The sequence below is a fragment of the Arabidopsis lyrata genome, assembly GCF_000004255.2.
Source record: "Arabidopsis lyrata subsp. lyrata unplaced genomic scaffold ARALYscaffold_8, whole genome shotgun sequence".
NCBI classification, from domain to species: Eukaryota; Viridiplantae; Streptophyta; class Magnoliopsida; order Brassicales; family Brassicaceae; genus Arabidopsis; species Arabidopsis lyrata.
The window spans coordinates 21,027,899-21,054,320 of NW_003302548.1; the positions used below are offsets into that span (position 1 = coordinate 21,027,899).

General features: G+C 39.0%; 5 protein-coding genes and 1 long non-coding RNA gene across 7 annotated transcripts; 1 reads left to right on the forward strand and 5 right to left on the reverse strand.

The window, feature by feature from the left end:
* Positions 1–4,207: 4,207 nt before the first annotated feature.
* On the reverse strand, positions 4,208–7,380 carry LOC9300934 (probable flavonol synthase 5). Its single transcript, XM_021022487.1, has 4 exons — positions 6,142–7,380; positions 5,062–5,386; positions 4,608–4,935; positions 4,208–4,483 (listed from the first exon to the last, which is right to left on the reverse strand). Exons 1-4 carry the CDS (start codon positions 6,233–6,235, stop codon positions 4,253–4,255), a joined length of 978 nt encoding a protein of 325 aa, XP_020878146.1. The 5' UTR covers positions 6,236–7,380; the 3' UTR covers positions 4,208–4,252.
* Positions 7,381–7,584: 204 nt separating this feature from the next.
* Positions 7,585–9,097, reverse strand: LOC9302635 (probable flavonol synthase 5). Its single transcript, XM_021022477.1, has 3 exons — positions 8,459–9,097; positions 8,016–8,343; positions 7,585–7,923 (listed from the first exon to the last, which is right to left on the reverse strand). The coding sequence occupies exons 1-3, from the start codon at positions 8,848–8,850 to the stop codon at positions 7,693–7,695; spliced, it is 951 nt and encodes a 316-aa protein (XP_020878136.1). The 5' UTR covers positions 8,851–9,097; the 3' UTR covers positions 7,585–7,692.
* A 1,032-nt stretch (positions 9,098–10,129) lies between these two features.
* On the reverse strand, positions 10,130–12,620 carry LOC9302636 (cyclin-dependent kinase E-1). Its single transcript, XM_002866518.2, has 2 exons — positions 12,429–12,620; positions 10,130–11,843 (listed from the first exon to the last, which is right to left on the reverse strand). The coding sequence occupies exon 2, from the start codon at positions 11,740–11,742 to the stop codon at positions 10,333–10,335; it is 1,410 nt and encodes a 469-aa protein (XP_002866564.1). The 5' UTR covers positions 11,743–11,843; positions 12,429–12,620; the 3' UTR covers positions 10,130–10,332.
* A 5,846-nt stretch (positions 12,621–18,466) lies between these two features.
* Positions 18,467–19,391, forward strand: LOC110225650. Its single transcript, XR_002329877.1, has 2 exons — positions 18,467–18,807; positions 18,943–19,391. It is a non-coding gene; the product is annotated as an uncharacterized LOC110225650 (long non-coding RNA).
* Positions 19,392–19,528: 137 nt separating this feature from the next.
* LOC9302637 (alcohol dehydrogenase) lies at positions 19,529–21,938 on the reverse strand. The gene is made up of 8 exons (XM_021033790.1): positions 21,436–21,938; positions 21,185–21,320; positions 21,036–21,105; positions 20,854–20,947; positions 20,542–20,755; positions 20,306–20,447; positions 20,054–20,224; positions 19,529–19,939 (listed from the first exon to the last, which is right to left on the reverse strand). Exons 1-8 carry the CDS (start codon positions 21,701–21,703, stop codon positions 19,748–19,750), a joined length of 1,287 nt encoding a protein of 428 aa, XP_020889449.1. The 5' UTR covers positions 21,704–21,938; the 3' UTR covers positions 19,529–19,747.
* On the reverse strand, positions 21,836–25,689 carry LOC9302638 (DEAD-box ATP-dependent RNA helicase 31). Of its 2 annotated transcripts, XM_021033776.1 has the most exons (10): positions 24,624–25,689; positions 24,364–24,470; positions 24,045–24,100; positions 23,731–23,955; positions 23,411–23,617; positions 23,128–23,310; positions 22,832–23,047; positions 22,539–22,721; positions 22,179–22,362; positions 21,836–21,938 (listed from the first exon to the last, which is right to left on the reverse strand). In XM_021033776.1, the coding sequence occupies exons 1-10, from the start codon at positions 25,382–25,384 to the stop codon at positions 21,853–21,855; spliced, it is 2,208 nt and encodes a 735-aa protein (XP_020889435.1). In that variant the 5' UTR covers positions 25,385–25,689; the 3' UTR covers positions 21,836–21,852. The 2 variants fall into 2 exon arrangements, with proteins under 2 accessions (XP_020889435.1, XP_002866566.1); XM_002866520.2 differs by lacking the exon at positions 21,836–21,938 and having other exon boundaries at positions 21,996–22,362; positions 24,624–25,688.
* Between the last annotated feature and the right edge of the window lie 733 nt (positions 25,690–26,422).

Sequence of the window (26,422 nt, forward strand, 5' to 3'; positions counted from 1 at the left end):
AAGGGTCCATTCTATGGGAAAGCGGTACAACATAATGGACAGCAACATCGCCGAATCCTGGAATAGTGTACTGAAAGAAGCTAGAGACTATCCATTGATATGCATGCTTGAATACATTCGTACAACTCTTATGGATTGGTTCGCTTTCCGTAGAGCCAGGGCTGCACGGTCACAAACCACCTCCGCTCCCAAAGTTCGCAGCTTAGTAGAAGCTAATTTGGAGCTGGCAATGGCCATGTCAGTAAGGCCAATAAGCGAGTTCGAATTTCAAGTTCAAATTACAAGTGGTGAATGTTTCACAGTTAAACTAGTAGACGGGACTTGTACCTGTAATGAATTCCAGAGCCTTAGCATTCCATGTGCCCATGTGATAGCAGCAGCAACAAGCATTGGAATTAGCGTGGATAACTTTGTAGCACCGGCATACTTTGAACACACGCTTCGACTTTCTTATGCCGAGAAGATTTATCCTATTCCATCTGTCGGGGGACCCGATAATGCGTCTGGTACAGTAGGGGATCTAAATCCTCCTTTTGTGCGACGTCCACCGGGCAGGCCTAAGAAGATTCATATCAAATCTAAGGGGGAATTCAAGGTATGATTCTATTCTATTTACTTAACAAGTCTATTCTATTTATCATCATCAGATATTCCTAACACAATGTTTTGTATTTTAATGCAGCGCCCTCGTCAACAGTCTAACATGAGGTGTTCCCGTTGTTGTCGCCCAGGCCACAACAAGGCTTCCTGTAAAAATGCTATATAAGCATTAGCAACAACCATGGGTTTTAATGAAGGTGTTCCAAAGAAGGTTTTTGGAGTGGGCAAAATAATGGTTACCGCATCAAGTATAGATGCGATGATGTATATATGCAGTGGCTGTGTAGTCCAAAGCTATCACAAAATACTCTGGTATATCCTATCATGGTATATACCATAGTATTTTGGATGATACGCTTATCTATCTATCTCTATGCAGTGTTGTAAATAAGGTTGTGATGCCCAAGAACACCATGTTTTGAAGATTGTAATATATTATAAACCCAGAAATGGTTTAATGTTATTTTGATGCCTAAATAGTATTTTGGATTTTAATTATATGTTGACTAAAAGTTTGATTATCAATTCTGAACATAACAAAAACAAATCAGAATTAACCTAAATCTAAATATTATAGAGACTACTAGAACTATATAGCAACTTCTCAAGGAAACATCAAATACTTTTTAACATAGTAGCAAATCATCCAAATAAGTTTGCAATAATTAAACAGTAAACAACATCGAATCCAAAGATTTGATACTAGGAGTACAAGATAAAAAGTAAAGAATTCCACCATTTTACTACATAGAAGTCTACAGAGCAATAGGAGTTGAAGAAAATGCACCATTTTACTACATAGATGTCTACAGAGCAATAGAAGTTGGAGAAAATGCACCAAATGCTTCAATAGCATACTGTTTTGCTGCAATTTGGATCTTTTCATCGTCAAGTTCCCTGTAATAGGTTTGCAGTGATGACACTGATGTTTCATCGTCTGAAATGCTTCAATATCACCTACCATTGCAACATGCTTTGGACTGATGTTTGTCTTTGCACAAGTAGGACAAAGAATGCCATCCACCAGAAGCAACAACGCAAGTCTGAAACGTGTCTCATCATCTTTGTATTTTTTCCCTAATAGCAACTTCTCCAGAATCCATGTTGTTGTAGGCTTAGCAAGATTGCCGAATAGAGATTTCCACAAAGCAGTCTTCAAATGCGCTCCTCTCCTTACAGCTATTCCCCTGCCCCTATCGGGCTTAAATCCAGTCTTCCCACAATTGAGACCAGTTACAAGAGCAAAATCCTCAATGGCATATCTAATTGGCTTACCCGCAAACACCCACCACAACTCATACTTCTTGTTGGTCACCAACTACCTCGAAAGGAGGTAATGCACAAACATTACAGAGAATGTGTGGTTTCCCATCAACATCAAAGAACCAAACTGCGAGTTACACAACCGCTCATTATCAGCATCCGAAAGCGCCTACTTTATGTTCTCAATCCACCGCAGATTAAAGTAGTTATTCACCCTATGCCTTCCAGATGGCTCAAACCCAGTACAGAACATACGTTTAGGCAACGGCTCTTCTTCCATTCTTCACCAACTACAGACCAATAGTTATCGGAATTATAAAACAAAACAACCAGAAATTACTGTTGCAGAGGCGAATGCGTGGAGAAAGGCTTACCGTGTGTTGAATCTAACAGAGATGAAGCACAGTTGCAGAGAACTAAGACTTTATAATTCTGAAATTGGGCTCCACTCCTCCGGCACACCGCGGCTATTCACCTGAGAAAGTCGATAGATTGAGTCAGAAATAGATATGGAGCAATCGACAACAGTTATAGAAATCCCAACCCTCGACTTACTCAGAAACAAACGACAACCGCTAATCTGGCGACGGCAAACTTCAAATTCCGGCGACGGAGATGAATCCCAACCAGAAGGTCGATTCCGGTGAAACCCTAACTCTCTGTTTTCTCTAGCGACGAAGTTGTCGTTTAATTGGCGGGATTAGACATCGACTTGTCTTTTCACTTTTACGGTTCGTGTTTCTCAAGGTTGCGAAAGTAGGCAACTGTTACTTATGCAATGAGGGTAAACTTGTCTATAATACATGAAATACATGTAATATCGACGGTTCATGGTTAGAATGATTATAGAGTGAATTATAATTTTTTTTTTGGTTATAGACTGCAATTCCCCTAAATTCTAACCAACTTTCCAAGAATAAAATATTATTACAATGTCGTGTTTCTCGTTGGAACAACAGAAAGAAAATGAAAATAATATGCAAAATTATAGTTTTGGTGCTATATTGATAAAATTATAGTCAACATTATATAGTAGTTCATTAGGTACTGAATTATTTAGGTTGACGACAAAAAGAATAGAATTATTTAGGTTATATACTCGCTGGGGAATTTTGTATAATTACTTTTTCTAAAGAATATATTCTCAGCGTGTATGTCGTGCAATCACCAACTCATAAGTATCTTCACATTGTGCCCTTAATTAATGAAAAAATTCTATGAAAAAAAACTGGCTGCAATAAATCAATTGTTTACTGAAAACAAATTATAATGATGCTTAAAGGGTGTGTAAAATAATTTATATATTAATATTTTGTATTCAAATTTCATAAAATATTAAAAGAAATAAACATAAAAACATTTATTTTTATAAACAATAATTTATTCTGTTTTAAACATAACTTTAATACGAGAAAAATACGTTTTTGGTTTTATTTTTGCAAATAAATTAGTGTAAATAAACAGTGAATCTAAATTTTTTATATGATTGTCACTATAAATAGAAAAAGCAATGACGACGAGGATGGCGATTAATTTCTTTTTTAAAAGAAAATGAAAAAGTGGATTCTCTAGTTTCACTTTATTTGGTGATATGTGTTCTCGAATAGGTCCAGTTAATAAGATGACAAATACATTGTAAGTGTTTGCATTAGTGCGCAGGTCCAAATTTCTATAACAATGTAGGTATTTTTTTAAATAATTAGGTTGACGACAAAAAAAAGAAAAGTTATTATTCATTCTTTTGAAAAGAATTATTTAATTAGGTTATACGCTGGCTATTTTGTATTTTTTTTTCTAGAAGATTATTCTCAAGGTCGTGTATCTCCTGCTAGGCTGCAATCACAAACTAATTAAATAATTATCTCCGTACTAGCTCGTCTCTCTTTATATTTTTTTGAATATTTTTGAAAGACTGTAAATTTGCTGAATTAGATCGTTTTTTTTTAATTTCCTCAAAATGCCACATTTGTTTTGAATGTTACAAAAAGTAAAAATTCATGTTTCATGAGTAATAGACAAATATTACATTCACTTAAATATTCAACACACAACCATACATACATATGTTTTTTTTTTTTTTTTTTTTTTAAAACTTAATTTCCATTAATAAAAACGAGATTACAAGGCCCAACATACATACATATGTTACGAGTGTACTGACCCTAGATAGAAACTCCCAAACATATATAAAAACTCACGTAGGTAAACACACGTACACATTATGTGTACCATATATAGAAACTCCCTAGGAAGAAAAACAACTGTCAACAAACACTCTCTCTTAAAAATGTAGCTCGAACGAAACAAAAAAAAAAACTTTAGATACGTAGACTTGGAAAATTCACTATCACTTATCGAGGGAATATTTGTTTCGGGGTTTCAAGGGTTTTCAATAGAGAGGAAGCTTGTCGAGCGTCCAGTTTCTAATCGTCTGGTGCAAATAGTATTTATAAACTATAGTTTCGAATTTGGGAGGATTCTCGTCTCCAGTAAGCTCCGGCAAAGGTCCGACGAACAAATCATGCTTAGGCGCAACAAAAACCGGCCACAAAATCCTCAAATTTTCCTTATCCAGTGTTGCTCTATGAAGTACGTTTTTGTACCTCCCGTTGCTCATCCTCTGCAATTAATTGAATCTACAAATCAACCCTAAATACAATTCCAAAACTCAACTAAAATTATATATCTTTTATCCTAGAAAGTAAAGAGGAAATTAGCTAGGAAAAAATAACAATCAACCAGACCATGAGTTGATCGCCAATGATAACAACCACAGCGGAGTTGATATACTCAAGATCCAACCATTGTTCGTCCTTGAAGACTTGAAGTCCAGGAACCTCATTGGGGACTAGAAGTGTGATTGCACCTATATCGGTGTGCACGGCGGCTCCTAAGGCTAATTCCGATTTTGGAGACGGCTGATAGAAATTGACCCTAATCACATACTCTGCCATTTCGCCACCTAAACTTTTCGTCAACGCCACAGGTGGTAACCCTAGTCCCTCTGATAACCAACCAAGAATTTTCTCTGTTAGCTTCTTCATATGCCTTGTATATTCCTCATTCACTTCCCTAAACCGCCATGTCCCAAAACATCAACAAGAATCCAACATTTAAATTTGAGAATTTGATAAAAAATAAATTATAACGTAAAATATGAGTCTATAAAGCACTAACTAATTTTATTAGAAAACGTACCTATATCGAGGAGGATTCTTAGACCAATATTTATAATTAATGCATGAGGGTGGCCAGATTCTATGAAACAGATGTTCGTCCCAAGCCTTTATACCTTCAAGATAGTTCCTCTTGTATCCTTCAAAGTCTTCCTCTTTCGCCACAGCTTCTTTTTCCGCCTCTGGGAGGTCGAAAAACTGTTTCCCAACCACTTGCAGCTGCTGCATCAGCTCAGTGGGAATTCCGTGGTTAACCACCTGAAAAATTCCCCATTCTTCACTCGCTTTCACCACCGCACGCACCACGAGCTCTTCGTCAGAAGCGCTTAGATCAACGACGGGAATGTGAGGTTCCAGGTGTAAGGAGTAATATAGATGAGGGATCTAAGTGTAATTATTTAAGAGTTAAAACCTATTGTACAGACTATATATATGTTGTAATCATTCTCTAATCAATAATAAGCTCTCTTGAATAATATGGTATCAGAGCCCGATCCACACATGTCCAACCCGATCCGACCCAAAGATGGTCCAATCATCGACAAGGCCCAAAATTGATGCCGTCGATCTAAGCCCGAACATTCCGAGATTAATGGCCAAAGAGCCATCATCTCGAGGAGGCGTATTAAGACATAATGTCTCACATCGGAAGTTGGAAGAGATCCTAAGTAATATATAAAGGATATGGGCCACTACTCCACTCATTGCCAATTGGTTTTGAGTTGGAAGCCCATATTCTAATATGGTATCAGAGCCCGATCCACACATATCTATGTGCGAACCCGATCTTTCATTCAAGAATGAAACATGTAGCTCTTGATTATCACTTTGTTCGTGGGAGTATTCAATCTGGTGCACTACGGATCTCACATGTATCAACCCAGGATCAATTGGCGGATGCACTCACAAAGCCCTTACCTAGATCGCGGTTTCAAGAGCTCAATGCCAAGATTGGAGTCAAGGAATTGCCTCCATCTTGAGGGGGAATGTAAGGAGTAATATAGATGAGGGATCTAAGTGTAATTTTTAACATGTATGGGATTCGAAACCATGACCTGTACAACAAAAGACTTCAATCTAACCACTAGACCACAGTAACATTTTAAAAAGCTTCCCCGGAGAGTTGAGCTCGCCAATTGCTTACACAAAGATGGGGGAGAGGAAGAAGATGTATTGTGGTCTCTCTCGTATTCCATTGCTTCACTCTAGCTAGTGGTGGTGTAAGAAGGCAAAGAAGGCTAGAGGGGCTTTAAATAGGGTAAGTTAGTGATGACGTCGTACAACCCAATTATCAGGGATTTTAGTTGGTATTTTATACCATTTTTGTAAATTGGTGGTTCAATTATTGACGTGTTTTTTAAAGAAATCAAATTCGCATAGATATGCAAATCTCCTACCTCGATTATGAATGGAACCATTATTAATTAGGCTGTAACTTTTTTGGAATCATCTACGAAAATAAAGATGACGCAACTAGCTAGTAGCAAACACATGTATAATAATGTTCCAACCTAATAGTTGTTCTATGGCATGAAAAACGTTGTGGGTCCATCGTATATCTTTAAATAAGAAAAAGTTTATACAATATTACAAAAAAACTTACTGCAATCAATTGTTTACATAAAATATGAAGAGTGCATCAACTAGTTTTAAATTCAGTATTTCAAAGAACAGTTTAGGTAGCTGCCTAGTCGGCAACTAGGTGCTAGGTGGCCAACCATAAACCGTGGCGATCGACTATCTCATTACCTATGGAATTATTAACTCATTAGCTATCTTCTCAAACATATCGATGTCACTATTCAAAACATCCTTTGCTTGCTATGGTTTTGGATAGACGACACCTCCTGCAGCTATGGTTTTGGATAGACGACACCTCCGCCTTATCTAACAAGATGGACACATCTTCTTCTTAAACCTAGTTTTGTCTTTAGGTGTAACTTCCATAATTATGTATATTCCATTTAAACCAAAAAAAAAACTCGAAATCACTGTCAAAACATACTGGCACATTAACTATATAAAAATAAAAAGATATTAGCACATTTTCATGGAGACTTACCGTGACATCACAAGTTGAGAAGACTAATGGGCTGGAGTTAAGCCCAATAATAGTTGTTTTTGTAATAATAAAGAGACCATCGGGCCATCCGATTGTGAGTAAGAGAAAGAGTATTGTGTTGTTTAGTCTAAGATAGAGTTGTGCAAGTCTTAATAAGAGTTCCAAGATAAGTAGGGTGGTACTAGCAAGTGGTTGATGTAAGTCTTAGGACCTAAAGTAGGGTCTAAGACATGAGTAGTAGAGAAAAGAGTTGTATAAGTATATGTGAAATAATTATCCAAGTTGTTATCAATATGACAATATAGTCTGAGTCTCAAGTTGGAAAACGTTTTCTTGCTCTTTCTGAACAAGGAAACTGAAACAGGAAAGTGAAAGATAGAGAGAAAACAAACCTCTGAGAGTGAAACAGAAGAAAAGCGAGAACATCAACAACCATGCATACAAAGAAACTCAAAAAAACAAAAAAGAAGATGAAAGAAAAATATCAACAAGCACTTGTCTCTAGATAAAAACGTAACTCGAAAACAGAACGAAAACAAAATAGACTTAAGATACGATCACTTGAACAATTCTTTGTTTTGAGGGGTTTTTTCAGTAGACAGGAAGATCTTCGAGCGCCCAGCCTTTTATCTTCTGGTCAATATAGTCATTATATATCAAAGTCTCAAATTTAGGAGGATTGTCGTCTCCGGTAAGCTCCGGCAAAGGTCCGACGGACATATCAGCCCGTGGCGCAACAAAAACAGGCCAAGATATCCTCAATCTTTCCTGATCCGTCTTCGCTCTGTGAAGCACGTTCTTGAACCTCCCGTTGGTCATCCTCTGCAATTTATTTGAATCCACAAATTAATAAACCCCAAAAACATTTACAAATCTCAACTAAAAAGAAGAAGAAAAAAAAAAGTCAACCATACCATGAGTTGATCGCCGATGATAACAACAACGGCGGAGTTGACATAGTTAAGGTCCAACCATTGTTCATCCTTGAAGGCTTGAAGTCCAGGAACCTCATTGGGGATGAGGAGTGCGATTGCACCCATATCGGTGTGCGCCGCAGCTCCTATGGTTAAATCAGTGTTTTGAGTTGGCGGATAGAAATTGATTCTAAGCACATACTCTGCCGTTTCACCACCTATACTTTTCGTGAACGTCTCACGCGGTAACCCTAATCCCTCCGATAACCAACCAAGAATCTTCTCCGTTAGCCTCCTCATATGCTTTGTGTACTCCTCAGTCACCTCCCTGATACCCCCAAAATTTGGACGAAAATCCAACGTTTAAATTTGATATTTCGTTAAGGGAATGAAAACATGAGTCAGTCCACTTATTGCTGATACGATTTTATTAGGAAACGTACCTGTATTGAGGAGGATTCTTAGGCCAATATTTATAATTGATGATTGAGGGTGGGGAGAGTCTGTGAAACAGATGTTCGTCCCAATTGTTTATACCTCCTAGATAGTTCCTCTTGAATCCTTCGAAGTCTTCCTCTTTCGCCACGGTTTCCTTTTCCGCCTCCGGGAGTTCGAAAAACTGCTTCCCAGCCATTTGCAGCTGCAACATGAGCTCAGTTGGAATCCCATGGTTAACCACCTGAAAAACTCCCCACTCTTCACTCGCCTTCGTCACCTCACGCACCAGGAATCCTTCATCAGTAACGCTTAGATCAACGACGGGAACGTCCGCGCTTCCTCCAAGAGTTGAGCTCGCCAATGGGAGAGATGTATTGTTGTCTCTCTCGCTTTCCATTGCTTCAGTAATCTAATGTCCAAGTTTTGTTGCCGTTAAGTGTGACAAAGAAAAGAAGGCTAGAGGGGGTTTAAATAGGGTAAGTTAGTGATGACGTGCATGGCATAACCCCATTAGCAGGATTATTCCTTGGCGTCGTTACTGCTCGAGGTTATATTAATTTTCATGTATACCATTTTTGTGAATTAGTGGTTTATTTTGTTTTTTAAAGAAATCAAATCTCATCTCCTATCACCTACCTCGATTATGAATGTAACCATCTACGAAAATAAAGAAGCCGCAACTAGTAGCAAACTCAAGTTAATTATTAACAGCCTAATAATTGTTCTATGGACTTTCTCCCCCCAAAAAAGAAAGAAAAAATTTGGTCTATGGCAACGTCGTGGATCCATCGTATATCTTATCTTAAACGTCACATAACATTGGACGACATACATTTAACAAATAAGAAAATACAACAAAGAGCTTTCTGACTTAATTTCTGCTAAAGACAAAACTAGCTAGGTTTAAGAAGAAACTGTGGGGTTGTTATTGATCTTGGTAGGTCAATGCTTCTTATTTATATTTTATGTAACCAAATTGCTTGCAAACAATTAGTTTAATTTGTCATCAGCAAAAGTCAGAATTCTGTTTGTGACTTCCACGATGCAGAATAACAGTTTGTTGTACAGCCTGGTTAGGCTGGTTCAATTTGTGGTTTTCTTATCCACTTATTCATTGTATTTGTAAACAAGCATGTAAACTCTTTTTCTTTCTTCTGAATCTTAATTAATAATAAAGTCATATATAATAATAGAAAAACATTTCGCATTAGTTTGTATTATATATATGAAACCGAGAGAGTAATATTTATATTACCAACTGATGGTAAGTAAACAAAAACAAAATTTGATTTAGAAAAGTATTATATTTCGTAATAATTGAATCACTGCTTAGGTGGTAGGCAAACGTAATATAACTGAATACAAGTTTGAAAACATTATATTATGTATAACTACGTCTATAGTATAATGTGTTTTAACTTTTAATAGTAGTGTTTTCAAACTGTGTGGGGATGAAGTGGTATTAAAAATTAATCAGGTCTATGGTTGATGATGTACATTCGCTACCATCTCATATTATATTAGAACGTGTGTAGGTGGTAAATAGATAAGAAGAAAACAAATTCTATAAAAAGTAAAAAACATCACCAAAAGTGTCTCATTCCAATAGGTGGGTAATAAGCAAATAGATATTATATAGATTTTTCACTGGCAAATCTCCTATTTTTGAGAAATGATGTTAAAAGAAATGATGATCTAATATAATTAACAGATGTTTTTACAAAAACTACAGAGAATCCAATCCATCCATATGAATAGCAACATTCCACATGCTGCATTACAATCTAACTCAACTCTATAAAGTAAATCGCAACGCTTTCTTCTGCGGCCACACAGACTCTAACCCGAGATTGATTATACCGATTTTACCTTATAATCATTAGAGGCGTCTGCTTTTGTTAGGAGGTGCATAACCTGACATTCCCATTCCGGGATCTTTCCTTCTTAGCTGCTGCTGCTGGTGCGATTGAGCCATCCCGCGCTGCTGCTGCAGTGGAACACTCGGGTTCAGCCCCGCCTGCGCCGGAAAATTATAAGCCATCATGCCTTGAGGTTGCATCCTCTGCATGTTATGTGCAACCATTGGTCTTGGCATCGATCTATTGCCCATTCCATGAGCTCCTGCCATGTTCCCTGCTACGTTTCCTGCTGCTACGGCTTGAGGCGGATTGATGCTCGTTGTGCCTTCGAAATCCGTGTTTGTATCGACTGGACGAATTGGGTAATTCACATTCTTCTCCATCGGTTGTGTGGCTACAAATGCGTTCCGTCCTGGGAGAGGATCCACTCGGAAATACTCGTGCTCTAGTGCTTGTGAAGCCGTGATCCGCTTTAGCGGATCGTATTCTAGCATTTTGGATAAGAGATCATACGCAGGACTCTTCTGATTCAGGTGAACCACGTTGTGGAGACCTACGCTGTCGTATTTGTGAGCTTGAATGTGTTGAACATCGCCTTGCCAGTGCGGAAGGTTAACTAGTGTTGGCCATTTATCCATCGTTGGGTGGCCTAAGATCTTGAATATCTTGTCGAGTTGATCTAATTGGAAAGGGTTTTGAGACGATTTCGCTTCTGCTCCTTGAAACAATGGTTTGAGAGTTAGTAATTCCGCAAATATACATCCAACCGCCCACATATCGACGGCACTCGTGTAGTGCTTCGAGCCAAGAAGCAGCTCCGGTGCTCGGTACCATATTGTGACCACAACTCCGTTATCCGATAGCGGTTTCAACGGAGCTTGATATATCCTTGCGAGCCCGAAATCAGCTATTTTCACTATTCCGTGTTCTTCTCCTTCACCCATAACCAAGATATTCGACGGTTTCAAATCTCTGTGTATAATCCAATTACTGTGAAGATAGTTCAATCCGTTGAGAAGCTGCCAGAGTAAAGACTTGACTGTGTATGTGTTTATCGAATGGCCGACTTTGTCTCTGTGGTGCCTGATGATTTCATAGAGATCGTACTCAGCATAATCAAAGGCAAGATACAGAGACATGTCTGCAAAATTGATGTGGACATTCACAAGCTTCACGACGTTCTCATGGGAAATCTCTCTAAGCAACATGATCTCGCGGATAGCAGTTGGGGAGACTCCATCTCCATCTTTTGACTGCTTAAACTTCTTGATGGCAATTGGTCTTTTAGGCGGAGCCTTGGTTTTAGCCAAGAAAACAAGACCATAAGTGCCTTCACCAATCTTACCAACGAGATTGTACTGTTGCAGCCACTCTGGTTTCTCACTACTGCTGTTCGAGCTGTTGGATCTAGTGGAACTCCCATCTCCCATTGCTTTTAGTATTCTCTACCTCAATGTCCTTACCATGTGAATCGGCAAAAGGGTAGAGTCTATCAAAACAAAACCATCTCGGTGCCGTCTCTGTTGTTTCCCTGAAATTTGAACAAAAAACTTTGGAAAATCAGCTAAAGGAAATGAGTGTATCGAACCCTACATGTAATCTATCCACAAAGAGAGCTATAAGCAATTGATAGAAGAACTATTCCATCTATAAAATACTTATGAAACTCAATCAAGTGATCCAAATTACTTACAAGCAAGAAACTTCAAAGAGATCTAGGACTCCTCATATAGATTTACACAAACCAAATTCTAATAGGAACATTTCGAAATTAGCTGATAATACAATTTTTAATTTAACATCCGTCAGAAAACTTCATATGAACAAATTCAGACCCAATAGAATTCATCCACACCCAGAAACGAAAGCACGAGACTTTACTACAAAATATGAAAAAGGGATCAATTCAGCTGAAATTACCAAGCTCCAGAGACCAATAACCAGAGGAAAACCCTAAAAATTCAATACCCAGAACTACGGTACCCTAACCTAATCAAAGACCTAAAAATTCGATACCAATTTCAAATTCCAATAAAAAGCTCGAGACCTATACGATCTGTTTTTTTTTTTTTTTTAATCAACGATCAGGGAAATAGAAATACGTAAAGGATCTGACCGGATAAGGCGGTCAGATAAATGATGGGAGGAGATGCTGAGCTTAGAGAACGTCGGAGACGGAGGGGAGTAGACAAAAGCGAGAAAATTCCGGCGAGACGTCACGGAAGGGAGAAGATTGCGTTTTTTCGAAAACGGTGACGTTATGAAGCAGCCGACGCAGAGAATGCAAAGTAGTTTTGCAATTTTAGCCACTTGGTCCAACTTGTTATAAATCACATGTTGGATGGACTCCATAACCGTGGGCCTTATCCGTATTCTAGAAGGCCCATGTCCATGTCCTAGAAGGCCCATGCCCATGTTCTAGAAGACTCTCCTTATGACGGTCTATTTTATACTTAGTGGGCTTTTGGGCTTTAGGGTTTACTAGCCCAATGGGGATTTGTCTCCCCTCATCATGTATATATATGTAACGAACCTCATTCATTAATAGTGAGAACAACAAGTTTTATAACACGTTATCAGCACGAGTTGCTCTTAACAAAACCCTAAAACTAAAGTTGCCGAGTTCGCCCACCGCTTGAAGCTACCAACCGCCGACCGCTCGCTTTGCTCCTTGATCGGCGATCTCCTCCTAGCTTCATACGTTCGTGATAAGCTTGATAACCGAGGTCTTTAGCTCCCGGTTCTAATCCATACAACCCCAAAAGGTGAAAGGTAAAAAACCAAAACCCTAAATGCTAAAGAACCGATCATGAATTTAAACCTAACAAACGGTGGAAACCTAAAACGAATCTTGATTGTATAAACGTTTGTTTTTGCTTGTGAAAACCGATCATGAACTTGAAATTAACAAACGGCTAAGACACTAAAACGAGTCTTGATTGTTCAAGTGATTGCTATTGAAAACCGATCATGAATTTGAATCTAACGAACGGTGGAAACTTTAAAACGAACCTTGAATGATTAAGTAATTCCTATTGCTTGTAAGATCCGATTGTTTGTCTCGTTTAGTTTGCTAGAAAAATTGATTATTGCTTATGCTAAAATCGCCTAAGTTGCTAGAGAAGTTTTATTGTCTAAACCTAAAACCCTAAATAAAATAGGAAACCCTAGATAATAGGAAATCTTTAAAACCCTAAATCCTAGGAATAATAAGAACCCCTAATCAAATTAGGAAATATTTAGAAATAGGAAAATTAATCCTAAAGTAAAGAGGAAAGTAAATCCTAAAAGGAAAAGGAAAAGTTAATCCTAATTAAAAGAGGAAATCTAATCCTAAGCAAAAGAGGAAAGTCAAATCCCTAAGTAAATCGATTCATGGTTCGGTCTCAAATACCGCATGACACTAACGATTACATGATTTTGACTCAAAACTTTTCCTTGTAGATGTTGAATTACAACTTGTACTTTACTGCCCTAAATCTCTTAGGAGATAATTATTTTAAAATGGGAATGGATACTAAGATTATCCTAAAGTCAAAAGGACTTGGTTAATGTATCTAATAAGGCAAGAATGCCAAGAGAGAAAGATAGATACAAGGCAATATTAGCTACCATCTTATTGAGAGTCTCATAATCAGGACTATAAGTCCGTGGATGAGTCTATTGCTAGATGAGCAAAATAATGACTTACTGATAAAAACAGTGAGTTACGACCTCATAGATTAACCCCATCACCTAATGCCAATAAGGCCGCAGAGGATAAGAAAGAATCCAAAGAATCTAACCACGTCTAAAGTGATAGACCACACGGCCGTGACCGTGGTGGTATTGAAAGGACGTGGTTGTGGCCACTATAACTCATCCGGCCGTGGGAACCACTATAACCGTGGATGTAGACCCAATTCCGGCCGTGGTCGAGGGCGAGGACGATGTGGTATTTCCAAACCACAACACTCGACCAAATGAGTATGCCATAGATGTGGTATTGAAAGGACGTGGTTGTGGCCACTATAACTCATCCGGCCGTGGGAACCACTTTAACCGTGGATGTAGACCCAATTCCGGCCGTGGTCGAGGGCGAGGACGATGTGGTATTTCCAAACCACAACACTCGACCAAATGAGTATGCCATAGATATGGAATGGGAAACAATTGGGCTAAGATATGTAGGACTTCCAAACATCGTTGTGACCTCTATCAAGAGAGTGTAAAAGGGAAGAATCCTAAAGCCCATTTGGTATATAAAGATGGTGAACATGATCAAGATGATCTAATAGAGTATGAAACTTCTGATTGCATAAAAGAATCAAGTTGATAAATTTTACTTCGACATCAAAACCTCTATGTTTTTCTTTGCATTTTATGTGTTCATTGATTGTTATTTGCTTGAATTTATTTTATATTATTTTATGTTTAGAACATGATTCTTGTCCATATAAGAAATGGCCGAGGACAAGAACATAATTATGGTGGATAGTGGAGCCACACAAAAGACAAGAGATATTTTCCTAAATCTCATAATAAAATGCTAATATTAGCACTATAGCGGGTATAGCAAATCTTATTGAGGGCTACGGCCAAGCCCATATTCTATTACCAAATGGCACGCATCTTGAACTAAGCGATGCCCTATATTCACCCAGCTCGAAGAGGAGCTTATTAAGTTTCAAAGATATAAGATTGAATGGTTTCCATATTGAAACAAAGGGTGAAGGGAACAAAGAGATCACCCAAGGACATAAGAAAGTCCTAGAGACTATACCCGCATTATCCACTGGTCTCTACTATGCTAAAATCGATATGATCGAAGCTAATATGGCAATGAACAAAGAGTTCATCGAGAAATTCACTTTATGGCATGACCAGCTTGGCCATCCGGGTCATAGTATGATGCGTAAGCTTATGATAAATTCAAAGGGGCACACCCTAAAAGAGAAAAGAGTTATCCCTAAGAATCTCACGTGTGAAGCATGTTCACAAGGGAAACTCATTATAAGGCCATCACCGGCTAAGGTAAATAAAGAGATCTTAAAATTTCTGGAAAGGATACAAGGAGATATATGTATGGTCTTCATTGATGCATCGACAAGATGGTCGCATGTTTGTCTCCTATCTACTAGAAACCAAGTGTTTGCTAGGTTATTGGCCCAGATAATAAGACGAGCCCACTTTCCAGATTTTCCGCTTAAGACTATACGTCTAGACAATGCCGGTGAATTCACGTCCCAAGCGTTTAATGACTACTGTATGTCCATGGGGGTAAGTGTGGAACATCCCGTAGCACATGTACATACACAGAATGGATTAGCGGAATCCTTCATTAAACGAATTCAATTGATAGTTCGACCATTACTCATGAGGTCGAAGCTTCCAGTAGCCGCTTGGGGACACACTGTTTTACATGCATCAGAGCTTATACGCATAAGGACATCTAGTGAACATAAATATTCACCATCCCAATTACTCATGGGTCATAAGCCAGACATATCCCATCTAAAGACTTTCGGGTGTGCCGTATATGTACCGATTGCTCCACCACATAGAACAAAGATGGGACCTCAAAGGAGGATGGGAATATATGTTGGATTTGATTCTCCCACCATTATTAAGTATCTAGAACCAACTACGGGTGATCTATTTAAGGCTAGATACGCGGATTGTCATTTTAATGAATCCGAATTTCCTACTATAGGTGGAGAGACGAACAAGCTGGGTAAAGCAATAAAAGAAATATAATGGAATCAAACATCCTTAAATTGGCAAGATCCTCGGACTCTGACATGAGAATCAGAGGTCCATAAGATTATACATTTGAAAAGCTAGCTAATCAATTGCCAGATTCCTTTGCTGACCCAAAGAAAGTTACAAAAACGTACATACCAGCTTGTAATGCACCAGTACGTATTGATATCCAAAAGGGAATCAATGAAATTGCTACCGAGTCTAACACACGAAATAAACGTGGTAGACCAATAGGTTCCAAAGATAAAAATCCTCGAAAATCAAAGAAAGGTGCAGTAGGAAACGAGGTTAGGAAACCATAGACATGGCCGCGGCAGACCCTAAGGAACCGAATAGAGAGATTTGGGACGCCAATCCTCATGGTCCTGAAGGGATAGATAATAATGAGATCTCAATAAATTATATCATGTCTGGAATAAAATGGAACCGCAAAGATGTCGACATCGATGAAATATTTGCATATAAGGTAGCACTTGAAATGAATGAGGATCATGAACCCACGTCTATATTAGAGTGCACTCAAAGATCAGATTGGCTAAAATGGAAAGAAGCCATAAACGTGGAGTTAAGTTCAGAGATAAAACCTAGGACACAAGTGGGTCTTTGTGAGAAAGAGAAATGAGAATAATAAAGCGTGAGATATAAGGCACGGCTTATAGCACAAGGATTCTCACAAAGACCGGGGATAGATTATGAAGAAACATACTCCCCTGTGGTGGATGCTAAGACATTTAAATTTTGCTAAGTCTGGCTATATATAAAGAAAAAGACTTGATTTGTGGCTAATGGATGTAATGTCTGCATATTTATATAAGTCCACTGGATAATATATATGAGATTACCAGAGGGTATTGAGCTCAAAGATAAAGATAAGAAAGGGTCTCGAGACCAATACTGCATAAGGCTGAACAAATCGCTTTATGGACTGAAACAAAGTGGACGCATGTGGTACAATAGATTAAGCGAGTACCTAGTCAGAGAAGGTTATAAGAATGATCCCATCAGTCCATGTATCTTCATAAAGAAATTTGCAAACAAAGGGTTTGTGATAATAGCAGTATATGTGGATGATTTAAACATCCTTGGAACCTCTGGGGAAATCGCCCAAACAGTCGAATATCTAAAGAAAAAATTCGAGATGAAAGACCTAGGCAAGACAAATTCTGTTTGGGATTGCAACTTGAGTACGTGAATAATGGAATCCTTGTGCATCAAAAGGTATATACTGAAAAAAGTACTCAAGAGATTCAATATGGACCAGGCCCACCCATTGAGCAGCCCAATGGTGGTGAGAAGCCTCAGATTGGATAGTGATCCATTCGGTCCAAAGAAGGACGAGGAAGAAGTTCTCGATCCTGAAGTGCCATACCTTAGTGCCATAGGAGCATTAATGTACTTGGCTAGCCACACTAGACCAGACATATGTTTTGCCGTGAACCTCCTTTGTCTAAATTTAGTTCATGATCAACCCAAAGGCACTAGAAAGGTTTGAAGGAAGGTTTGGTTAAATTTTAAATTCTATTCTTCCTTTGTTTGTTTATTTGGGTTTTATTCTATACTGATCTAACCAAAGAAGGTCTAGTTTGCTTTGGTTTAGTTTGTTTTGCTGATGCAGGTAAAATCAGATTATGGCATGGTCAATAAATAGGAACTACGTGTGGCTTGATCCCTTCCAAGGGTACGTAGGCAGCCTTTTTCAAGGCGCAGCTACTACAACATCAAAGACCATCATATGAGGAGACAACACAGCTTGTATCGCTCAGCTCAAGGACGGCTACATCAAGGGAGATCGGACGAAGCACATTCTAACAAAGTTCTTCTTCACGCATGACTTGCAAAGGGATGGAGAAGTTCAAGTGGTACAAGTTCGGTCCAGCGACAACTCAGCTGATCTGTTCACCAAGGCATTACCAACATCGACATTGAAGAAGCTCACGCATCAAATTGGAATGCGGAGACTTAAGGACTTTCAAGGATGACCAAAACAGGGGGAGTAATACGTGCTGTACTCTTTTTCCTTCACCATGGTTTTGTCCCAATGGGTTTTCTTGGTAAGGTTTTAATGAGGCAGCATCCCCCAAGCGTATTACTGAGATCCTTTTTGGCATCTACACGGTTATGTCATCCAAAGGGGAGTGTTATAAATCACATGTTGGATGGACTCCATAACCGTGGGCCTTATCCGTATTCTAGAAGGCCCATGTCCATGTCCTAGAAGGTCCATGCCCATGTTCTAGAAGACTCTCCTTATGACGGTCTATTTTATACTTAGTGGGCTTTTGGGCTTTAGGGTTTACTAGCCCAATGGGGATTTGTCTCCCCTCATTATGTATATATATGTAACGAACCTCATTCATTAATAGTGAGAACAACAAGTTTTATAACACAACTACTTTTTTTTTTTAAGTAATTCATTTTTTTTTTTACTTTTTTGTAGACGAACGAAACTCTATCAAAACTCGGGACTAATTTTTTCTACCAAAAAAAAAAAAAACACTCAGACTAATTTTTTCTCTGCAACAATCATGAAAATTCTGAAGGCTTATTTGACAATTTAGGACGCTCTCTCTCTCTTCTCCCTCTCTGAATCTTTTAGAGAGAGAATGCGTTCTTCTTCTTGCCGTCCGGTGTTTATCCGGCTATATGTCCGGCATCTTCCGTTTTCCACAACGGTGATGGTCGGCTCTCGTCTGGCACCGATTGGCTTCTCCAGCAACGGTGGCTAGCTCCTGCATCGATCAGCTTTTCTAGTGGTGATGGCCGGTTTCGTTTCTCTTTACTTTCTAAATTTGTTATGTTTTTGCTAATAATCTCATTGGATCTATGTTGGGGATGATTATCTGTCCGTTAGCGGTAGTTCTTCTCCAATATGTCTTTTGAGTTTTTAGATCTGGATTGTTTCTTGTCTCTTCAAGATGGGTTTCGCCGGATCGTTTTCTTTTGAACTCGGGTTTGCAGAATGGTTTCAAGGAGATTTCCATCTTATGTTGAAGGATAGAAGATTCTTCCGTCGCTTATCACGATGCCTTAAGCTGTTATCTTTTAATTTGGAGCTTCGATGTCTTCATTCCGGTGCAAAACACAAGAATCAACGTTTGATTTCATATCAGCGAAGATTTCTTACCGGAATCGGCGCTCAACGGCGAAGGTTGTTGCCGGAAAACTTTTGATTACTCATCCAGCGTGTGATGTGGTATATCCGGTTGTCGACACGTTCCATGGATGGAGTTCAGATAGAATTGCTTCTGCAGAAGTCTGGTTATCTGATGGGCCTTTCTTGGGCTTCTTTATTTCTGTAAATCTAAAGTTGGGGCTTTGTTTAAGCCTTTGTATGATATGGTCAATCTTAATAAAATCCTATCTTCGAGTTAAAAAAAAAAATTGTAAAAAGTTTCTCAATTTTAGGACATATAGGCTTCTCAAATATTGTTATATATAGATAGCTTAGAGCATGAAGAATCTAGTTGAACAAACTATCAAAATCGTTTCACATACATGCTTCTTTATTGATGATTCTCAAGAACAATGTTGACGACTCATAAGACATTGCTATGCACATAGAAACAAACACAAATAAGCTTCAAATATCAGATTAACCATGACCTTGTTCTGAAGATTGTAGCAACTAAAAAATAGACCTCTGTGAATCAGGTATGAAGCAGTCATTCCCAAACCAGAATCAAAAGGCTATGGTTATAGTATCTCAACAACACCTCGGCTCACGATTTTGCCTTCATTGAGATCTTGAAATGCTTTTCCTGCATCTTCAAACTTGTATTTACTTGAGACTGCGTTTGTCAGATTGAAGATTCCTGACTCTGCCAATTTCACTACTTTAGGAAGATCCTGTCTTGCTCTTCCTCCATATGACCCTATAACTTTTATCTTTACAAAAATTGGAAAAACAAAACAAAAAGAGATTCAATATCATGGTCGTAAAAGACATTTTCAGCACCAGAGACTTTCTTCCAAGTAGGCCGAGAGATTATGAACCCAAACCTTTCTACGAACAAGTCGGTTTATGTCAATTTCTCCAACGGAACCAGCTTGAGAGAGTCCAATCATCACAGCTTTCCCACCATCTTTCACACTTAGTGTGCACTGCATGAAAGTTTGAGGCTTTCCCAAGGCTTCAACAGCAACATCAACACCCATTCCACCGGTTATTTCCTATGAAGAAGAAACAGTTTTTCATATTGATATCAATCAATGGTTCATCTTCACAAGGAAGAGGGCTTGAATCAACCATACTCTTATCCTGTCAACAGCATCTTCTTTAGCAGCATTGACAATATGGGTAGCACCAAGTGTCTTGGCCTTCTGCAATTTATCATCCTGAACATCCACAGCAATTATATCCGAGGCTCCAAAAGCCCTCGCTATCTGCAAACAACTGAAGCAACAACTCAAAGATGGTTATGGTCATACAAGAAGCAACCAAACGCAAATCCGGTAAAAAACAAAAAATGCCACACATTTAACATTACCTGGAGCCAACACCACCAATTCCAATAACCGCAATAGAATCTCCAGGACGGATCTCAGCAGCATGAGCCATAGCACCATATGCTGTAAAAACAGCACAACCTAGAATTGCAGATTCAGTGTAGGGCAAAGAGTCTGGTAGAGGAGCTAACCCGTGAGCTGGTGTGACACAGTACTCAGCCATCCCTCCCATACTGTACATATACACTGGTGAATCTGCCGCAAAATGAGAAATGTAATTAGGCAAAAACAATCATGTTTCTCCTAACATGCCACCTGCTGTAAAAAAAGCCTAATCAAGATTCAAAATTTACCATCATTTCGCAAAAAGAGACGAGTCTCGCCATCGTAAAGAGTTCCCTTAGCTCTGTTGTAAGCAAAGAAGTCTTCACATAGATCATCATGGCCCTGTATCCAACCAAGTAAGAGTATCAGCTAAAAAGTTACAGTTCTCAGATTAGAGAATCCGATGAAAGCACTACAATTTCCTCCTCACCTTAGCACAATAAGAACAGGTTCCACAAGGCATAATGAAAGCTCCAACTACACGAGAGCCGATTGGAAATCTGAAAAAGTTGAGACATTCAGGATTATAATCAGAACATATGATTCCATTAGCGTTGAGGTGAAGTAAAGTTGAAGAACCTATTAATGATCTTGTGATCAGTAAGTGGACCGTGTTCAACAACTTCACCAGTGATTTCATGACCAATTACACAAGGACTAGCAAATGGTATCTCTCCTTTCATCACATGAAGATCAGAGTGACAAACTCCACACGCTGCCCACAAAATAAAATGAACATTAACTTTCAAATTCGAATCCTTTGCGTCAACAGTGATTTCAATCTCTAGATTCAGCCAAATTCCAGAATAATGGAGAAGAAATTTATATACCTTTGGTTTTGATGAGAATTTCATTGGCTTTGGGGCGGGGAATATGAAATTCTTCGATGGTTAGAGGCTTGTTGGGCTCGCGATACACGGCTCCACGCATGAACCCGCCGGAGCTCACGTGATACCCAGACGTGGATTGAGAATCATCGCCGGAGGCTCCGGTTTGAAGAGACCTAGTGGAGAGAGAGGAAGAGGCAACAGCGAGTCTAGTTAAGGACAAGAGGTTCTTAGCGGCGGAGGCGCGGCGGAGAATCGGAGCAAACGCCATGCAAACACGACGGAGGAATTTGATCGGAGTTTTGGGCAACGAAAGAGACACTTGACAATTGACACGATCGAGAGAGATCTGTTAACACTTTGATTGATTACACCACGCGCTTAGCCAGAATTTACAAAAAGAGTCTCTGGTAGTGTTACTCACGCGCCGATTGTGCGTGTGTAGATGATTTGTATCCATTTAAGGATGTCCAATCCTGGGGTCAACATCCACGTGTATATCTTATCTACGAAATTGAGATATGTATTAACACCTTTTTAAACTAAAGTTTCTGAAATTTAGAAAATAACAATTTGGGAATTTATTTCATTAAACATAATTAGATGATGAATTGCTGCTGCAAGAAACCTTAAAAGTTTAAATTATAGAACCAAAAAAAAAAGGATTTTCTTACAAAGCCAAAAAAAAATAGAAGGAAATATTTACTTGGCTCTAAGACCAGGAACATTTTTGAGACCCATCTTACCAAGAATAAGTTTTGGTATAGCCGGAGGATTGTCAAGTCCCATACTACGACTAAACTCGTTTGCCAACTCCACAAGCCTGTCTTTGTCTCTTCCAATCATCTTCTGTGAGTTGTAGTAACCCAACCAAGCCTGATACGCCGCCTCCTTGTTCCTCATCTCAACATGGCAAAGCGCCTTTTGCACCTGTTTGTTCAAATTTCAAAATGTTCAGTTTCTCATACCCATCAGCTAATAAAGTCTTTTCTATTTCCAACTTAAAGGAGGCTTGGCATTGGTAGTGCATTTTAGATTCCAACTTCTATCTCCTTGAAGCAAAGAAAGGCTTTGCAAAGATCAGTGAAATATGAAAAAGGCTTAACCTTTTTCACAGTTTCTGGGTCTATTGATGGCAGAGGAGACTTAGTGATAGGTAAATCTTTAAGAGATGATAGAAAGCATTCCTCCCATGGTGCCAACAACAATATGCCTTCTCCTTCCTTTCCTTTTCTTCCGGTTCTACCAAGTCTGTGTATATATTGTTCTCTGTCTTTAGGCAATCCCACCTGTACAAGTGAATAAAATGTATACAATTTCTGTAAATCCCAAAATAAAAGCTTCTTATTGAAGTAGAGGTTGAGGTAACAGTTTTATACTATTGTCTGAATGATTTTACCTGTAAAACAAGGGTCACATCAGGGTAATCGACTCCTCGAGCAGATACATCAGATGTTACCAGAATCAAACCCTTGGATTTTCGGAACTCATTAGAAACCCTCGTCCTGTAACTCTGCGGTTTTCTAGAATGGATCTCTCTCACATTTAAGTTTATCTCACCTAGTAGATCAGCCACTAATTTTGTAACCATGGCAGTTGTACAGAAGACAATGACCTTGAGGAACCAGAGTTAAGTCAGGAAGGATAAACATAAGTCACCGTGGTCTGCAACTGATGCTGGTAAGATTTTCATACCTTATAGTCTACGTTATCCATAATGTGTTCGCGAAGAAGTGTGTACAGAAGAGAGAAATGTCTGTCCAGTGATGCAATCATGTGCATTTGTCTGACCTGTTGATGTGTCTCTATAGTGCCTTCGTGAACACAATTGACAAACTCGTGATCCCGCCTCAGAGCAACAAGGCATATTTGGCGAACCTTTACACCAAAAAAAAACACAAATCAAGACCCATTACAAAAAGGGAGTATCACAACGAACACCAAAACCAAATGAATTATGCAAGAAAATGAGATAAACCTCTTCAGGTACTGTGGCAGAAAATAGAAAAGTTTGTCTCTCCTTAGGAACAGCGGAAATTATCCTCTCAATGTCCTTGCGAAAGCCCATGTCTAAAAGATGATCAGCTTCATCAAGCACAAGGACTTTCACACCCTTTAACCTTGTTGCAAAGCCTGGCGTGTTCTCGATATGGTCTTTGAGCCTTCCAGGTGTAGCCACTAAAATCTGAAAATTCCGATATAACACATCTCATATTGAAGACGCAAATATTGAAGGAACTTTTAGGATTCGCTCGAAGTTCATTATTAAACCCATAAGGAATGACAAACAATTGTCACCTGGCAAGGATTTGTTTGCATACGCTTTTGCTCTAAACCAAGTCTAGTGCCTCCAATCACAACTTGAACACCAATAGATGGATGATACTTTAGCAAGGTGTTTGCTTCTGTTGCAGCTTGATTGGCAAGTTCTCTAGTTGGGCATATCACAAGCGCAAGAATTGGGGGTCGCTTATTATCCGGGCTTGTAGGAGGAGATTTGACAACTACTTCAATTGATGGAAGCTTAAAAATAAACATCAGCAATAAGCACAGATCCCAATATAGGATGAATCCATTACCAAATGGCCAACTTAGTGTATGGTATGTCTCACCAAAAACGCTACAGTTTTCCCAGTTCCTGTTTTGGCCTTAGCTAGGACATCTTTACCTGGAAAAATCAACCAAAGAAACCAACGAATTACTGTAGAATATAAAAGATATAAAATGAAAGTCCTTGCATATTGAGGAACCTCATAGATTCTAGCTCAAAAAAGGTTCACAAAGTTTCTAAGCTTTTCTTTCTGCTACTGGAATGCCTAGTGAAACAGGAGGTGATCATGTAAAGCTTGGTAGAATCATAATTTATAAATCATGGTGTTATTTCCTTAATGCATCGTTGATCCAATAAGCACCATAAAGAAAAACAAATACCTTTGAGAATTATAGGGAGAGTAGCTTCCTGCACAACAGTCATTGTCTCGTATCCAGCATCCTTGATGGCTTTTAGCGATAAGGGAGACAATGGATACTGATCAAATCTGTTAACATATATACAGAATAGAATAACTCTAAATCAGACAGTACCAAGTAGTCAAGATTTCCAATCAAGCAAAACTCCAAGGTTGATGTACACTCTATGAATTCAACAGCACAAAGAAGAAACTAGATTTGCAACATGTTTGTTTGTTTACCTTGTCTTAGTCAAATAAGAATCATTTGCATTCCTTGCCATATCCGCTTCTGTAACCTTCTCCTTATCAAACCCAAAAGCAGAAACCGCTTTCTTCTTAAGAAATTCATAATCTTCGTCCTCTTCCTCATCATCTTCACTAAGCAAATCCCCAATACCTCCCATTACTAAACTCTTCACATCCTCATCACTACTTTCGTCTTCCAGAATATCTTCCCGTTTCCTTAAACCCTTGTAGTCTGCTTTATCTCTATCTCTCCTAAAACTTGTGTCTTTCCTCCCATCAAAAGAAGCTTGACTACTCTTTCCCTGAATCCGACTATTGAATCCCCTTTCTCTATCACCACCATAACGCTTATCCCTAAAAGAATCAACTTGGTTGCGAATTCCTCTCTTCTCTTGAATTCTTCCTCTGCTACGATCCTCCACGTTTGGAACCGCATCTTCATCTTCACTCGTGAGACGTCCACGCGACGATCCGGTTCTAAAACCGCTTACCCAATTGCTGAGCTCTTCCTCGTCTTCGATCAAGCTCTTTGCCGCGCGAATTTCTCCTCCATCTCGAATCCGCCGCTCAAATTCGGGTTGGTCTCTGTTCGGACGGGTTGAGAAGTTGATGCGAGACCCGAATTCGAAGTGATTCAACCTAGAAGAGAATATCCGGAAGATCAAAGGGACGGAGCTAGAGGGATTATAAGAGAGATGAGTACCCGGAAGAGAGTGAGTGAAGAATCGTATTCGGAGAGGGAACTTCAAAGGCATGATTTTAGATATAATAACGGAGTTTCGTCGTCGCCGGTGGCCGGAAAACTGGAGGCAAGTAAGGGTTCAGTGAGTGAGGCTTTTCGAGTTTCAGTGGTTTAAGGAATAGAGAAGAGCCGTTAAAACGACAGCGTATACGCCGACGTGTACTCGTATGCTTAAATATGAAAACGCCAGGTCGTTCTTTTGCTTTGAATTGTTCGGAGAAAAGGAATTTGGAAGCGACGGCGTGTCGTCATGTCCTGGAATGTGGAAACGGCAGGTCGTTTTTTTCACACGAAGTTTTGAATTCTTGGACCATAGTTAGTTCATGAATTTATCATACGTATTAATTTGATTGACTGATTGTTTTAATTAATTGTTGTACTAGATGATTTATGGGAAAAGGGCCTATTTCTACCCCTACTATTTGGACGGTTCCATTTCCTAGCCACACAACGAGTTGGTGCTTATTTCAACAGTTTTCGTAACAAATTTCAAATTAACTACCCATACTCTGTGTTTATAGTTGATTTCAACATTGACTCAAACGGACGTTAGTCAACCGTTAAATAAGAAGAGTCGAATGACACGGTGGCAATTCAAAAGAGGAAAAAGGTCCTATTTTCACCCTTACTATTTGAACGGTTCCTTTTCCTACACACACAACGAATTGGTGCCCATTTCAACAGTTTTTGGAACAAATTTCAAATTAAGCAGAATATCGAGCTATGGGATCGCTCACTGCTGAGCTCTTGTGGATCAAAGGTTTGTTGACAGATCTTGGAGTTGTGATGAAACGTCCAATGAGCGTGTTTTGTGATAGTCAAGCTGCGATCCATATTAGTGCTAATCTGGTATTCCATGAGAGGACTAAACATGTTGAGGTTGATTGTCATATTGTGCGGGATGAGATTGTTAAGGGTACTATTTCAACGTAACATGTTTCGACTCATGCACAGCTGGCTGATATCTTCACCAAAGCTTTGGGACAGAAAGAGTTCAAAGATTTTCTCAGCAAGTTGGGTGTTCTTAATCTACACTTCCAACTTTAGGGGG